This window comes from Montipora foliosa, chromosome 8, assembly GCF_036669935.1.
Source record: "Montipora foliosa isolate CH-2021 chromosome 8, ASM3666993v2, whole genome shotgun sequence".
Classification (NCBI taxonomy): domain Eukaryota; kingdom Metazoa; phylum Cnidaria; class Anthozoa; order Scleractinia; family Acroporidae; genus Montipora; species Montipora foliosa.
In genome coordinates this window covers 51,357,531-51,372,530 of record NC_090876.1, presented here as the reverse complement: position 1 = coordinate 51,372,530, position 15,000 = coordinate 51,357,531, and the positions used below count along the sequence as shown (strand labels likewise).

Genomic DNA, 15,000 nt, shown 5'->3' with positions numbered 1-15,000 from the left:
GAATGAGTTTAATATTGTCTGCAGAGGCTCAATAAAGTGCAGCTGTGCACAAAAACACCATTTTACAATAGCGTGCTCGTTTAATCTGGCCATTGGATGGAAATTAGGCTTTCTGACATTTTCCTAAAACGGTTAACAAGATAACGACATCATTTCGAACCTAATGTGAATATTTAAAGTGAACAAAGTTCATTAGTCCTAAGCTTTTTGATAAACTTAAGTCGTCGTTCTTTATCTTGTTAACCTTTTAACAACCTTTTGAGGGACGTTTTACTGCGGTTTTTTGCAGTGAAAAGGCTGATTTACATGTTCTGGATGGAAAAGTCACCTCAAGCCTCCTCTCTATTCACAGACCTGGTCACTAAGCACAGAACTGTAGATCTGTAATGAAAACGAGACAAGGACTAAAATGATCGTTTGATTTGCGTTAATTTGTTGATTTCAGTTTACAGTGTCTCCAATTAGTGGTCCAGCGCTAGAAGACTAGAAGCTTAAGTAATTTAAGTTTTTTTCATTCCTTTTCCTTTTTTTTAGCTGGCTCAGGCCGGAAAACCATAATAGATCCAAATTATTTTAACAGTATTAGCCTCAATCCCATTCTAGTTTCAATTCAACCACGAGAATACCTGGAGTTTTGTCAGGTTTCAACCGATTTGTTGCGTATACTTTTTTAAAATTCACTCAACGAGTGTTATAGGTTTGCTTACCTGCTCCGAAGTCTGCAACAGATCAGCAAAAGAAAGGCCAAAAAGAGACAACTAAATACCACCGCACAGATGATTATCACTGTGGTCTTCGACTTGTCATCGTCTTCACATGAAATAAAATTATAGTGAAATAAAATGTAGCGTTTCGTTCTCCTCATTGGTTACGCAACATATCAAAGGATCAATTCAGGTATACATTCCTTATCTTACCTCCCTCCAACCCCCAAACGGCGCTTACAACCCTCTCACAAAAATAAAAGTATTCACTTCGGCTGAAATAAACCGAACTCATCCGGATACAGAGACAAGTACTTTAATGTAAAGGAAAACAAGTCGTAACCTCCTTTGGTTGGAATCAAAAAGTGACTAAGGCATTATTTCATAGTATTCCATAACACATGTGGTTTCCATGTTACGAAATGCTGCGATAAATATGGAGATGAAGATGATCAAGGCAATCTCTAAATCACTTACGATACTCAACATAAAAGCAACTCGATGTGAATGGATTTAGACATTATTGTCATTTTTACTTCTCTGACCACAGAGGGTCTGATTCTTTTGGGGTCGCGATTTTCCTGCGTATGAATATGACGTTTTTTGTTATCAATTTTCCTTTATTTAAATTAATCACGTGCATTTTTGAAATTTGTAAATATTACAAACTACGATCTCAAAAAGAAGCTTTCGCTTTAGGAAGACGATATTCGGAGAATTTGAAATCGGCGAACGTAAAGGCTACTTGTAGTGTATTGCTTTTTACCTGAATCAACTGGCTTCGGAGCGGGTTCTACGAAGGAATGAGAAAATAAACGATAAGCGAGGTTATTATTTGGGTTAATTTATTCGGGTCAAACCGTGTTTGTCTGTTAGTTTATAAAATAAGGCTATCAACGTTTGTCAATAAACATGCAGAATTAATTTCAGTTACCTTTAGTGCGTAATATAAAATGGCGCACCGGTTTAACCTTCATAAAAGAAGTTCAAAAAACCCTTTTTATTTAAGGCCACCTTCAACCAACCGGTTTTTCGACCGTTCGTTTTTGTTATGGAAATTCGCATTGCTTATCGCAGCGACCTGATTGGATGAATTTCAGCTTTGGCGGGTTTTTCACATATGAAAAATTGTTCCCGCAGCACGCAATACTTGTAGGAAGAACATGAGCCTTCAAAGAGCGTTTGAGCGTGAAGATTTAGCGTCGTGAGTCTGTTCTATTGTTGTTTATTATTACTGAATTGGGTTATTTGCTACCGTTTCATTTAAGGAGTCAGTTACTCTCGTTCGATTCATATAAATGTTTAACAAGTCGTCTTACCACATGAATCCGTTCCATCACCAACGTAACCATCTTTGCATTTGCATTCAAATGAGCCATCTTTGTTGTCGCAGTACGCTTTGGCGTGGCAATTGTTTGTCGAATCGTCGGCGCATTCATCCAAATCTGGCAAAAGAACGAGTTAACAACTTTAAAAAAGATTTGATTTAATCTCGAGTTCCTCAAATTTTTTTTTCTTTTGCACCTTGATTTAACCACACTCCTGGATCCTTTCCGTTCACCGCTTTTGTTAAACTTAATTGCGCTCTTTTAGGTGAAATGCACTCCTGACATGTTGCCTTTGTTGTCGAGGTTCAAGTTGAATCGGTTATCAATAACATGAATACAAACCTGATATTCTTGCCGATTGTGGCTCATAAGTTAGATTTCCCATCTGCCCTGATTGAGGAAGCTCATTTCTTAAGGTCTCCAGAGTAACGTCAGTGGCATTTTGGGCAAAATTGAGATCGACATCGGCAATGACGCTTCCTTCTCTAAAAATTTAACGATAAAAGAACTGTTTTGAAGAAAGGATTATATTGATTTGCTTTGAATCACTTCGCAGAAATATGGTAAAACATGAAGATCAAATGTGTACTGCCATTTCAGGTTTTACTTAGTAGAGGCATTCATTCGCCTCCAACACTACAGCGACTGAACTTCTATCGAGTTACAGTAACTTTTTATACCTGAACCTCTTCACTGTGCATCGTAAAAATCTTCCCCTAAATCTCCCAGCTCTGCTGAAGAATCGATAGCATTGTGTCTCAATTCCTCTGGCCAAGAAACCAAACTCCGGAGATGTTTTGTCCAAAAGTGGCGATGTAAACAATACACGCCTTCTATTCCAGTCTCTTAGTGTCAGGCTGAGAGTGAATACTAATGCACCTGAAATGATAAGACACGTTAAGTTACATAGTTGATCAGTATATACAACACGAAAAAGAGAAGTCCCACGACAATCTCTCGTTTCTGTATATCACCAAATTGTGATATAATTCCGTAGATTTTTTCACTGTGATCTGAGATAACCCCTCCCCCCCTCCCTTCCTTTGATCCGCCACTGAACACTAAAATCTGCTTTCAGAGTAAAGTTTAAAATAGGGTCCAGGCCTTTTGTATTTTGAGTTCAGTTTCAAGCAACCAACCGTGGACAGTATTCTGATCGGTCAGAATACGTTGCATCAAACAGGCTTGATCTGAGAAAGTAAATATTTTGTGCAAGAGCCGATACAACGTAGAAATTATTTACTTTCTCAATTTCTATTTAGAGGCTAGCTTTCGCGCACGCTCACTAGGCTGTATTAAAAAGGTGAGGAAATAGTTTCATTTGATTACGGTTTGAGCTCCAAATATTAGAAGACATGGTCACTTGTGGTGCTGATCGAGAATTCTTGACTATAATGAGCTGCTAGTCTATTTCAGGCTTTGTGGTCGACTAGTTACGGGTCACCTACATTGTCTATTAAACCTTTTTACAGATACGGCGGCCATTTTGATTTCTCTTGTTTTGAAAGACATTATGGGATGCTCAGGGGGCCAAGTAATATGTATTTGCCCCCTGGGCTTCCCATAATAGCTATTTAAAACAATAGAAATCAAAATGGCCGCCGTATCGGTGAAAAGATCTATTAAATGCTCGCAGATCGATTTTATTAATTAATAAGCGCCCTGAAGTGTCCCCTTCATCTTCATAATTAACTCTTGTCTCGAATAACAGACAATTAAAGGCACAAAGTGTCCCTCAAATGCTCCTCCTTAAAGAAGGATAAACAGCTAAATTTACCCTAAGCCAAAAATAACGCTAACCTTTTCCCGTACCTTCAGTTCTTGTCGGAAATAGATAGCAAAGGCTTAAACTTAAAGGGACACTTGGTGTTGGATGTCAAAATTGGACGTGCAGACTAATTAAGTGTATTTCTGGATAGAGCGAATTTCAATAGAGTGTCGTAAACCCAAAACCAATGTAATTACTTTGGCCAATCAAAAAGAACGGAGATAATCCAGTAAACCAATCAAAACTCGAAGTAATTACACGTAACCGACTAAAGTGCGGAAAAATGTGCACGCGCGAGCCACGATTGGTTTTGGTTTCACTTCTGATTGGTTGAAAAGTGGCATGAGAACTTTGAACCAATCACTGAGTGAAGTAATGCAAAACCAAAGTAATTCGTTAATTACTTTAGACACTCAATTGAAAACCGCTCTATAAGTCGAGATAAGCCTGGGGGCTAAGCTGTCATTGATTGCTTTTTAGCAGCTGTGATTGGTGATTTCGTTTCTCGCTGCTCCGTTAAGAACTCATAGGGCAACATTGCCTAACCTTAAATGTTAAAGACTAAAAACTATCAGCAACGGTCAAACTCCTATAGTGATAAATTTCTCGAACGAGGGGTGCCAAATAAGTCTCTTAAGCTCGAGCTCAAGTTGGTTTTGATAACTGACGAGGCAATTTCAATGCAGAGGAAGCTTGATATAAGTAAAAGGTATGTACCAGCAGGTATTTTTCTATAAGAAAGATCTCACCTTGGCACCGTCCCTGCGCGTAAATCAAGGGTACAGGGCATCGGCATTGGAATGAACCGGGAATATTAATACATGAATCATCGTTGCACACAGCATTGGATGGGCTTGTATTGCACTCATCAATATCTGGAAAGAAAATCACAACTTAGGTCAAACCAGTTCCCAACAACGTGACGTCATGAAGGTAATGTTAACGTGAACAAACAAAAGTGAATCTTTCACATCTCCTACATTGAACCCTCAACGGCGGTCCTACCAATTCCAGTCATAGCGTAGTTCACTACTTTGATGGAATAATCGCAAAATAGTAAGGACAGCGCCAAATGTTTATTCTCAAGTGACGCTTTCGTTGGCGTTGCCGTCCACGATGCTAAAGGCCATATTAACGAAAATGAGAGTCACGTGTGACCGCCACTATTACGACGATATGTTTTCTGGCGCGTTTCGCGGCAAACGTCCTCTCTTTTGCTATACAGCGCAAAAACTTGTTCACGACAAAGTTAAACTGTTTATAACCAGTACTATCCTTCTTTAGTATCACCCAGCTAATGGACTAATGCAAATCCTGCATCATGATTGGCTACGCTACTAGAGGACTATTAGTAATAGTCCTCGAGTAGCGAAAAGCGTGACCCTATCTTTCGTTTTATTCCCAAATAAATATCTCTTCAACTTGCATTTGCTAACTTTAATATTGCCTTTTCTGTCCGACTTGTTGGGTGATACTAAAACAATTAGACCCTTCGCCCTCAAGGGCCACGGGTCAATAGCCCATTCGGCTTCGCCTCATGGGCTATTGACCCGTAGCCCGCAAGGGCTATTTGAGGACTTTATCCCCACATGGGGCACCTTGTAATTTGAAGTAAAACTCTACGTGGACGGATTAGGAAGAGATTGACTAAAACTGATACACAATAATAAAATACAAATGCAAGAATCAAATACAAGCACAAAGTAGTTCGAAAAATGTATTTGGGAGCCGTTTTTTACCTGCACAAGTGGTATTATCCGACTGAAGAGAGAATCCATCTTCGCATGAACAAACGTATGATCCTACGTCATTGGTGCACAGCTGGCTACAATTATTGAGAACAGGATCTCTGCATTCATCCTCATCTGATAACCAACCAAAAACGGGGAATAGTGATGAGTCAATCGTCAGAAGGGAGGTGAGGTGGGTGGGGTCGTAGGAAAGAGGACCCTGGGGAATGGGGACGAGTACCTTCTGGTTCAAGGCTTAACTCAGTTAACGCCCTTGCAATCAAAAACTCTCGGTTTAACTTAACTTGAACGACTCGCCTCAGAAAGACAAGGTTTACTGTTAGCAAAAATCTAAATCACTGCTGTATGGCCAGTAGTACAATAATAAAGCAGCACTTTTCTTCTCTTTTACGATAGAAGATCATAAGAGCTATTTACTTATGTGCTTTGTAGAGGGTAAGGCAACAAACCCAACGAATAGCCTTTATCGAAGATACTTTAAGAAGCAAAGGCATAAAGCAAGGTTCATGGCTGTACTTACCAATGCATGTCTTTCCATCACTGACCAACTGATATCCCGGATGACAGCCACACATGAAGCTTCCTTCATTGTTGAAACAAGCCTGACTGCAATCATGTCTTCCAGTCATGCACTCGTTTATGTCTGGAAACAAAGAGATGACTCGAGGTAATTTTAATCTGACGTCACTACATCCCCCTTTCCTGTGCCGGACTTTAGAACTTTACGGTGACTTTCTGCGGTCGAGATAATTGAGGTAAGAAATGATAGAAGTTTCAAGAACCCCAAGAGAATTATGCGATCTTTGCCCTACAGTTCTCATCGAATGGATGAAATCATGTAAGTCAAACCATAATTATCATAGCTTTTAAAATGGGATTTGAGAATCACTGTCTAATTGGTCGTGCAACAATTAGCATCTTCTTAAGGTGATAATACCTGAGCAATTCTTGCCATCATTTGTAAGGTTATACCCAGGGTTACAGTAGCATGTGACCAGACCAGTTTGGTTGACGCAGATTTGCGAGCATCCTCCATTCGTGTTATCACATTCACTGGCCGATGCAACTGCAGGAGATGAAATGGAGATAATATCATGAATGAATGAGAAAATTTTCATAGTGTGCCATTTAAGATAAGAAAATGTTTAGACCTTCATGTAGCTAGGGTGACTGCATGAAAGTTATGGTAAAGTCTTCTCAGTTAAAGTAAGGTCAGGGATTTTAAACTTTAAGGCTCTTTGAGAAGAATTGGGATTTTGGTCTGGTCTTTGTGTTGGGTGACTATATCAGCTATAATAAGCTAATCTCTTTCATCTGACGAACGGGGCATGTTCGACAGAGTTTTCTCAACCATATCATGATGACGATCATAATGTGTTATCAACAATTTATTCTTTTATGAAGTTAGATGACCACTTATTTTCCCCGGGGGAGGGGGGGGGTACTCCCTTATAAGGGCTTAATGGGGACGTGCGGCCAGCCAGGGTATGTTTTTCGGGATTTTTGTCTTGAACAGGGTATCGAATTTATCATTTTTTGTCTTAATCAGGGTATCGATTTATCAATTTTTGTCTTAAACTGGGTGAAATGTCTTAAACAGGGTATCAAAAATCGGAATTCTGTCTTAAACAGAGTAGGAAAATCAGCGATATTCACTGTCTTAAACAGGGTCAGGGTATGAGGGGCCGCGCCGCACCTCCCCACCCAGGGATATATCGAGTCCCCCCCCCCGGGTTATTTTCAAACAAAACAAAGATCGAGCACCATGCATGTTATAAGCGGCAAACCGCTTAGTTACCCTTGCAAGTCGTGTTATCAGCATTCAACTCCAGACCAGCCGGGCATGAGCATCTGTAGGAACCAATCACGTTGTTGCAGATTCTTTCGCAGTTATGGCCCGATAAGCATTCGTTTATATCTAAGGCAGAAATATAATATCAACGATTAACATGCCATCTTTGAAAGAATTTGCTATCAAAGCGACAACAAATTTATATATGGCACCTTGAACCACGTACATCGTATTACCGTAGCTCTGCCCACTCTCAAAATCAAGTACGAACCTGAATGAAACTTCCTTTGAATTCAAATTTTCCAAGAAATCTACCTCACACACTAGCTAGGATTGTCTTGCTGCAGGTTTTGTTAGAAACCGGCCATTTCGCCACCAGGGGTCTTGCTACCATTCAACTGCCCGATAAGCGTAACATTTGCCGATTTTGCTAACATTGTGGTTGCAAATTTTTTGGTGTTCATTCCACTCTGGTTCCGGGATTGTAACGATTATAGGGATTTTATCAACACAAACGATCAGAAAATTGAAGGAAAATTCAGCAAAGGGTAAGTCGCGTTTGTGGGCAATGAAAACATCTTACATACCTTCACATGTGAGCTGGTTGGGAGACAACTGAAATCCTTCCTTGCATAAGCACTCAAATGTCCCTGGTTTGTTCACACATATTTGAGAGCAAAAAGCCTCTCCGTTTGTGCATTCATTTACATCTATAAAATATAATCAACAAAGCTCATTAAGCGCTGCATTAGGAAGCAAGGCATCTATGTGTCATGGGCGATGACGTTCAAAGCCGCGTGAAGAGTAGCGTCAGTTGAAACGAAAGTCAATAGCCCACGACTAGAATGAAACAACCCATTCACGTGATGTCCACATTTCTTCATTCATACAACCGGCGAAAATGCTCCATGTCGACAATTTCAGTCCTTGTAGTAATAGCGAGTCAATTGCCTCCTGAACCTAGCTCAGCGGTAAAGCATTATCCCTGAGTCCCATCGGAAAAAAAATTATTACAACTTAGTTCCTCAAGGATTAGTCGGCCGATGTTAAGTTTGTTTTACTTCCCCGCTTTTGACGTAATATAAAAACTAAGGATAGTTTTGTCATTTCAGAGACCGAGTTATTTTGAGGAAAATGTTTATTGGTTTGTGATTTTAAAGGCTCACCTTCAACCAAGAGGCTTTTCAACCGTTTGTTTTTGTTATGAAAATTTGCATTGCTTATCGCAGCGATCTGATTGGATGAATTTCAGCTTTGGCAAGATTTTCGTATATGAAAATTGTTCCACGGCACGCAATTCCCGGGTTATCCATTTGAACGTTAGCCGCAGTAATGGAAATTGGTTATATCACAAGGACAGAAAAACTAAGACCAGGGTAGGAACTAAAATTCCTCCTTACATGTTGAAATAAAAGTGCTACACAGCCAACCTTTCATTAAACACACCCCCTTCGAGATCTTTTCAGCCAATCATAACTCTTAAATAATTAAGAATTACCTCTTGGTAGAGAATGGTCACTCGTGCGATACGGAAATTGAAGTCGTTTAAAAAAAGATTGGTTTCTGAAAATGCCGTGACGCAGACCTACAGTAATATGGGAGTTGTACTCTCCTGGTCCAGGTTGTTCAAAAGCCGATTAACGCTAATCCCAGATTAAAAATTAACCAAGGAGTTTATTTCTCTACTGCTAAATGCTGTTCAACGCTGATAATCGGCAAAACTTTAGATTAGAAGAAGTCAATCTTGAAAAACAAAAATAAGCAAAAGAAACTTTCACCAAAATGTTGAAAACATGAATCAAAAGTTTACGCTAATCCTGGATTAAGCTAATCGGCTTTTGAACAACCGGGCCCTGGTTAATAAAGAGCTCATGGTAAGGTTATCGAATTCACTCTTGTGACAAATAATGTAGTAATGTATACATTTTGACAAATGTTGTAAATGATGAATGGCACATCGTCGCTTCCTATTGGCTCATAAATGATAACATTTGTTACGTCTGGAACATGCGCAATACCGTAATACGATATATTAAGACAGTTCACTCACCGGTGCAATTAGAGTACGGGTTTCCCTCGTACCCAGGATTACACGAGCAATTGTACGAGCCTGGAAGATTATTGCATGAGGCATTTTCTTTGCAGTTATTCATCACGTCACCAGATTCCTGGCATTCGTTGATATCTGACAAAAAAAAAAGAAAGACCAGAAACTTTAGTACACGTTAATTTCTTTAATAGTGAAAAGCTTTCATTTAGTGTTGTTGAAAAAGCGCTGATTTGCAATAGAATTCTCTATTTTCAGTTACCTTCGCAGATTCTTCCCTCGTCTCGCGAAATAAATCCCCGGTGGCACTCACATCTGAAGCTGCCAAATGTGTTCACACATGTCTGATTACAACGGCTTACGCTTGAATTTCGACACTCGTCGTTTTCTGTAAATAAAGTGATAGATCTTTTAAATCACGATGCATTGCGTTAAATTATTCTCCGAGTTGGTCTTTCGTGTTGACCCCCACCCCCTCCCCCCCCCCCCCTGATCTGCGGGGTATAGTCATTGACAGAAGCTACATGAAGATAACTCTGTTTTCCAGGCGAAGCTTATACAACTTTAACTAACAATTTAAATCACTTAAAATGCATCTTGCATTCTCGCAATAAAACGCAGCTTCCAGCACCTTTTTGATCGACGCAAGAACCCGTGGATGACAAAAATTCTACGCAATAACAACATTACTTAATTATAACACGTAGACGTAGTCAATCACGTCACTACTATACTTGCCATACTAAAAATCTTAAAGAAAAATCTACATCAAGCCCATACGAGGAAATTGAGCTAAGAGCCTTAAGTACTTCGAACGAGTATTTTATAGATCATGGTTCTTTATCCTTGAAAAATTGTGTAAGAAATCACACTCTTACCAAAACAATCCTGGCCATCACCCGTGAGACCCGCGGGACACGGCCCGCACTGGAATCCATAGGGGTTTGTTAGCGTTGTACAGGTGACATTATCATAACACGGCTCATCAGCGCATGCGTCCAATACTTCGGTCTCGCAAAATGTTCCTTCAAACTGGTCACTACAGTTACATCCAACGATACGAAGTGGTCCAGCACTGTCCCCAACTAACTGCAAGAAGTCACACTGTCCGTCGTTTTCACACTTGCACATGTTGATAATCACCGTGAAGACGGATGAAGCGTTCTTCGAATCTGTCGCGACGAAATCTAAAGTGATGTTTGTCGCGTTGATCGGCGTCCAGTCAAAATGACCGGTCATACTGTTAAAATTTGCTCCAGGCGGGAGGACATCAATCTCTAGTGTAACTGTATCGTTATCGGGGTCAGACGCTGTGATATAAAATTGTGTTGTCTGGTTTATTGTTACGTTCACCTCTGTTGGACCTCGAATCTCAGGCGGCGTGTTTGCTGTTAAAAAGAAACAAAGAAAATAGCTTTTATCTTTTTAATTTTTTGTACTCCTTCTTGCAACTTGGTAACTGAAAGGCTGTAATTTTTAAAGTTTGTTACTGCTCTTTAGTTTCACACTACGAAGGATTCCACTACGAAGATAAGCCGCGAACGCAAAAAGCGATAAAATTTTGTATCAACTGCATGCCGTGTTGATACGTACATTTCATGTCCGTGCGAAGTTTTTTGATACTAACATTTCGACTCGAAGGCTTTCGTCAAAGCGATTTCGTTCTCTACAATTTACGTCTTTTGCTCACCTAATTCGTTTACTAGATCTTGATTTTCTTTCTCAAATCCCGCACTTTCCTTTCCAAGCTCGTCGTTTCCAGTAGTCAGGACATCGTAAATGCACTCTTTGTTGTCTCCACATAATGCACGAATCTCGGGCGTCACCAAGGAGAAGTTTAAGAAAGAAGGAACGAAGTTTGCGTCAAAGAACACATCTTGTGGCGTACAGTTGGACAACACGAACAATCTCTCTGCATCTGGAACACGCCCTGGGGTTTTCAAAACAAAGCAAAAAAATTTTGAGCAAAAAAAAGAGCACACACACAGGTATAGATTTCTTTTTTGAAATTCTACTTGACCTGAAATGCAGCCTTCAATGCAGTATCCAGTAATATTCATGCAAGGAGTATTAAAGAGAAGTCACATATGCCCCGCCCAACCCCTATAGGGGTAAAGGAAACACGGCCAGAGATTTCAACCGAATTTAAGTTTCCGAAGGAATCTATTGGCCTTCCTTTTTGCAACAGAATCTCATTTTTTAGCATATAAAAGAATATTCCTATGAGACGCACACGGCGGAAACATAGTGAACAAACTTCGCATTATAAAACATATACTGTATTTGGATTGGAGGAAACATCCGAAATTTATGACTCTGACGTAACCATACATGAAGTCTATTATTGAAAGGTAGTCACTGCGTCAATATCACATCAGATTACTTACATTGTTGCCCCAGATGAAACACCTCTTGTTCAGTAGCATTAGCCGGTATTGTTGTCCCATTTGGATACTGCAGATCATCTGATTTATCACCATTGAACTTTCCGAGAAGCCCTTGCGTTTTATTCATCATGTCCTCATTCACATTAACTGTTATTTGCAAAAGTCTTATTCCAGGAGTCACCTCGATGGAAAAACCCGATGGGAACGATACTATGATTGTGTTATTATTGGTAGAGCTTCGTTCAATCGACATATCTGTGAAGTCTTGCCCCTCGTTAAAATATTCAATGGAGTGACTCAAACATGTTTCGTTTTGTAGTATAATAGTTATGCTAAGATTTCCTGGCTGAGATTCGTCGAAGAGTATCTGCACTGTGTCACTGGTGTTCGTTTTTATGGCAAAGCCTGAGAAAACAGTGGCATTAGACAGTTCACCCTCAGTTGTTCGGGGTCGTAACGTTCTTCCGTGTAAGTGCAGCAAATTGTCAAGTGTGCGAACCAAAACATAGTCTCCAAGACCATTAAATGTGTACTGTAGACCATCCAATGTGGAGATATGTGGGTCTCCAAAGAACCAGGCTTGGAAGAAAAATATTGAAGCAAAATTAGTTACAAGACTTAACGCCTATGTAAGTTACTGCTTTGTTTAGCAAGCTGAGCATATTGAATTATCTGTTCCAAACAAAAGCGTTTCTCTTCTGTTTTAGAATGACAGGGAACTGTTTAACTTGCTTCTAGCTGATGAAGCTTCGGAGCAAAGACGCAAACCGATGCCCTGGATTAACAATGCGTGGTCCTAACTTTATCCTAACATTAACCCTACATTTAAATGAGTTAATACTAATTTAATTAAGTCCTTAATAAATTGCCCTTCAAATCTCCATAAAATAAGACTTTTAACAAGGGTCCTTCTTCGAACATGCTTATTCACCTCTGAAAAATCGCCGGAATCTTCGTCGAGGGCGTGGCCTTGGTACACAACGACAACCGACAAAGAAACAATTGCAACGCCGAGGTCTCACTGGAAGAGTAACTGCTGTGGACAGCGGCCGTTTTTCGTAGAACAAGGAACAAAGGTCTGAACCCTTACTGCAACAAAAGACAAAGGGTTCTTCGTCGAAGATTCTTCTTAGGCGGCCATACTTGTAGTGATATCTGTACAAAAGAAAATATGATAGGAATACCTCAAGATCATGTATAGCGAAATTCATCATGAGAGTGTATCGTTCGGTCACTAAGTTTGCCGCTTTTTTACTGCCACAGAACAGTAAAGAGCTACAACGTATAATTATGTGAAAACACATCTTGATCTCACAAACTAAACTTTATCCTGTATTTGCATGCCAAAATTATTTCATTCTCTCAGACATTCCTAGGTTGTATTTCAGCACAGGTACCCCAGACTCGGAGAGTATTTACACGCAAAAGTTCTCAATAAAAAAGCCCTACTTTATTGTCGTGGGTTACTTTCTCGCTACTTGTGTGGTTATTTGCCTGATTGAAAGCGATTTAAGCGACTTCTCAACTTCCCGGGTTGTCACTCGTACATAAATAAAGGAAAGGCTGGAAAGTCATTTCTAGCTTACCTCACATCTCGCCGATAAAATCACGCTTCTCCGGCATCAGTCACGCTCAAACTCCGGCAATGGCCACACTGTAGCCATTGCCGGAGTTTGAAGAAGAAAGAAAGACACCACAACAAAAAAGTTCGGCTTTTTTATTGGGAACCATTGCGTGTAAATATCTTTTTCAGTTTGTTATCGAGATTCCCATACAAATCCTTATAATTTTTTACCCCCCGAGTTTGGGCTTCCTGTGCTTTCAGAAGCCAAAATGATTCAAATAATCGCAAAGAAAGCAAGCACAACCGTTACAGATCAGGATGTTACGGAGCAAGCTTTACACCTTACCAGCCAACTGGAAACTTTGAAGTCCTCTCAACACAGCCCCAATTTCTCGTTCTTTGCCTCCCGTGTCCCACTTCCATTCAAATATTTCCATTTCGAATTCCGTCTTACCTGTAAGCTCTTCCACCCTTTCGAGAACTGGAAACAAAAGCATCTTTTTTTCTTCCTCTTTTGACTGAATAACAACACTGTTGGCTTGCACCAAATCGGGAGGTGGGAAATCTTAGCTCATAGCATTCAGTATCCTTGGTCCGCGTACGTCTTTTGTATCGATTATCACGTCTTATATGTCTTCTTGAAGCCGGGCAATCACGCAGTTGCTCTAACCAGGGTTCTGGGTCGGGTTCATTGTTGTACCAATTCATACACTTCTGTTCATTTGTTAGCTCTACAGGATCGTTTGGTGTATTAAGAGATTTGCAGAAGAAGCCGGTCCTATTTACTCCATTAACGAAAAATTGTTTTGAGTCAATGCTGAAAATGTTTTCGCTGAAGGAGTCCTCTTCTTCATAGCTGTAATCGCCTTTCTTGGTTGCGTATCCTACTGCACATTTTCGTCCAAGACGGCGAGTCCATTCCATTCCACCATCTTCATAGTTGTAAACCGCGTAAGATGACGTTCCATTTGTGACAAGGACAAGCTGATATGTGCTTTGCTGAAAAAAACAAAAAAACAAAAAACACAAAACGTTAAAACGCAAACGGGACTACAAAACCAAGCAACTGGTTATGGTAACGGTAAACGATAGTTCTGAATCCGCTTGAGGGAATTCTTTAACTTCGTTTATTTTCACCTTAACCAGCTAATCACCTCCTAGCAGTATAATAGATGTGTATTACCGGGCTCGTTCTCTTCGAAGATAAAATATCAGTGGGGTGTTTTTAGATGGCTCTCTTGTTGTTATGGCAACCTATTACTGATGTCCCAATAATGAGAGCAGGCGAGTAGGGATGGCAACCAATGTGGCCTGGGTTCGATTCCCAAATCTGGCGTCATATGTGCGTTCAGTTTGTTGGTTCTCTACTCAGCTCCGAGAGCTTTTTCTCCGGGTACTCCGGTCTTCCACACTCTACAAAAACCAATATGATTTGATATGTATCTCATCCACCTTTAAACTTTATCATGTGAAAGTAAAGGGCGTTGGGTTTGCATGCGGATGACCAGGGTTCAAATCCCGTTAGGATAACCTCTGATTTGGATTTGTTTTCCGCATGTCCCGGATTCAACTCTACCACGCTTTGTAAATAGCCAGCTATTGCCTCCTGCCAGCTAGGTTTTTAATCATGTTTCTGTTGAGTTTGAATTGTTTCTTTCG

General features: G+C 40.1%; 1 protein-coding gene across 3 annotated transcripts in view; it reads right to left on the bottom strand.

Moving 5' to 3' along the window:
* Nucleotides 1-15,000, bottom strand: part of LOC138012809 (fibrillin-1-like) — a 45,872-nt gene that overhangs the window by 2,677 nt on the left and 28,195 nt on the right. For all 3 annotated transcript variants that reach the window (XM_068859701.1, XM_068859700.1, XM_068859699.1), the window contains 18 exons: nucleotides 13,796-14,340; nucleotides 12,709-12,932; nucleotides 11,778-12,356; nucleotides 11,081-11,320; nucleotides 10,269-10,778; nucleotides 9,653-9,778; nucleotides 9,394-9,528; nucleotides 7,931-8,053; nucleotides 7,350-7,469; nucleotides 6,489-6,617; nucleotides 6,072-6,194; nucleotides 5,540-5,665; nucleotides 4,550-4,675; nucleotides 2,713-2,911; nucleotides 2,375-2,517; nucleotides 2,024-2,149; nucleotides 1,471-1,497; nucleotides 708-810 (listed from right to left, as the gene is read on the bottom strand). In XM_068859701.1, the coding sequence (XP_068715802.1) occupies nucleotides 708-810; nucleotides 1,471-1,497; nucleotides 2,024-2,149; nucleotides 2,375-2,517; nucleotides 2,713-2,911; nucleotides 4,550-4,675; nucleotides 5,540-5,665; nucleotides 6,072-6,194; nucleotides 6,489-6,617; nucleotides 7,350-7,469; nucleotides 7,931-8,053; nucleotides 9,394-9,528; nucleotides 9,653-9,778; nucleotides 10,269-10,778; nucleotides 11,081-11,320; nucleotides 11,778-12,356; nucleotides 12,709-12,932; nucleotides 13,796-14,340 (3,704 nt within the window). The remainder of the gene's footprint in view (nucleotides 1-707; nucleotides 811-1,470; nucleotides 1,498-2,023; nucleotides 2,150-2,374; nucleotides 2,518-2,712; nucleotides 2,912-4,549; nucleotides 4,676-5,539; nucleotides 5,666-6,071; nucleotides 6,195-6,488; nucleotides 6,618-7,349; nucleotides 7,470-7,930; nucleotides 8,054-9,393; nucleotides 9,529-9,652; nucleotides 9,779-10,268; nucleotides 10,779-11,080; nucleotides 11,321-11,777; nucleotides 12,357-12,708; nucleotides 12,933-13,795; nucleotides 14,341-15,000) is intronic.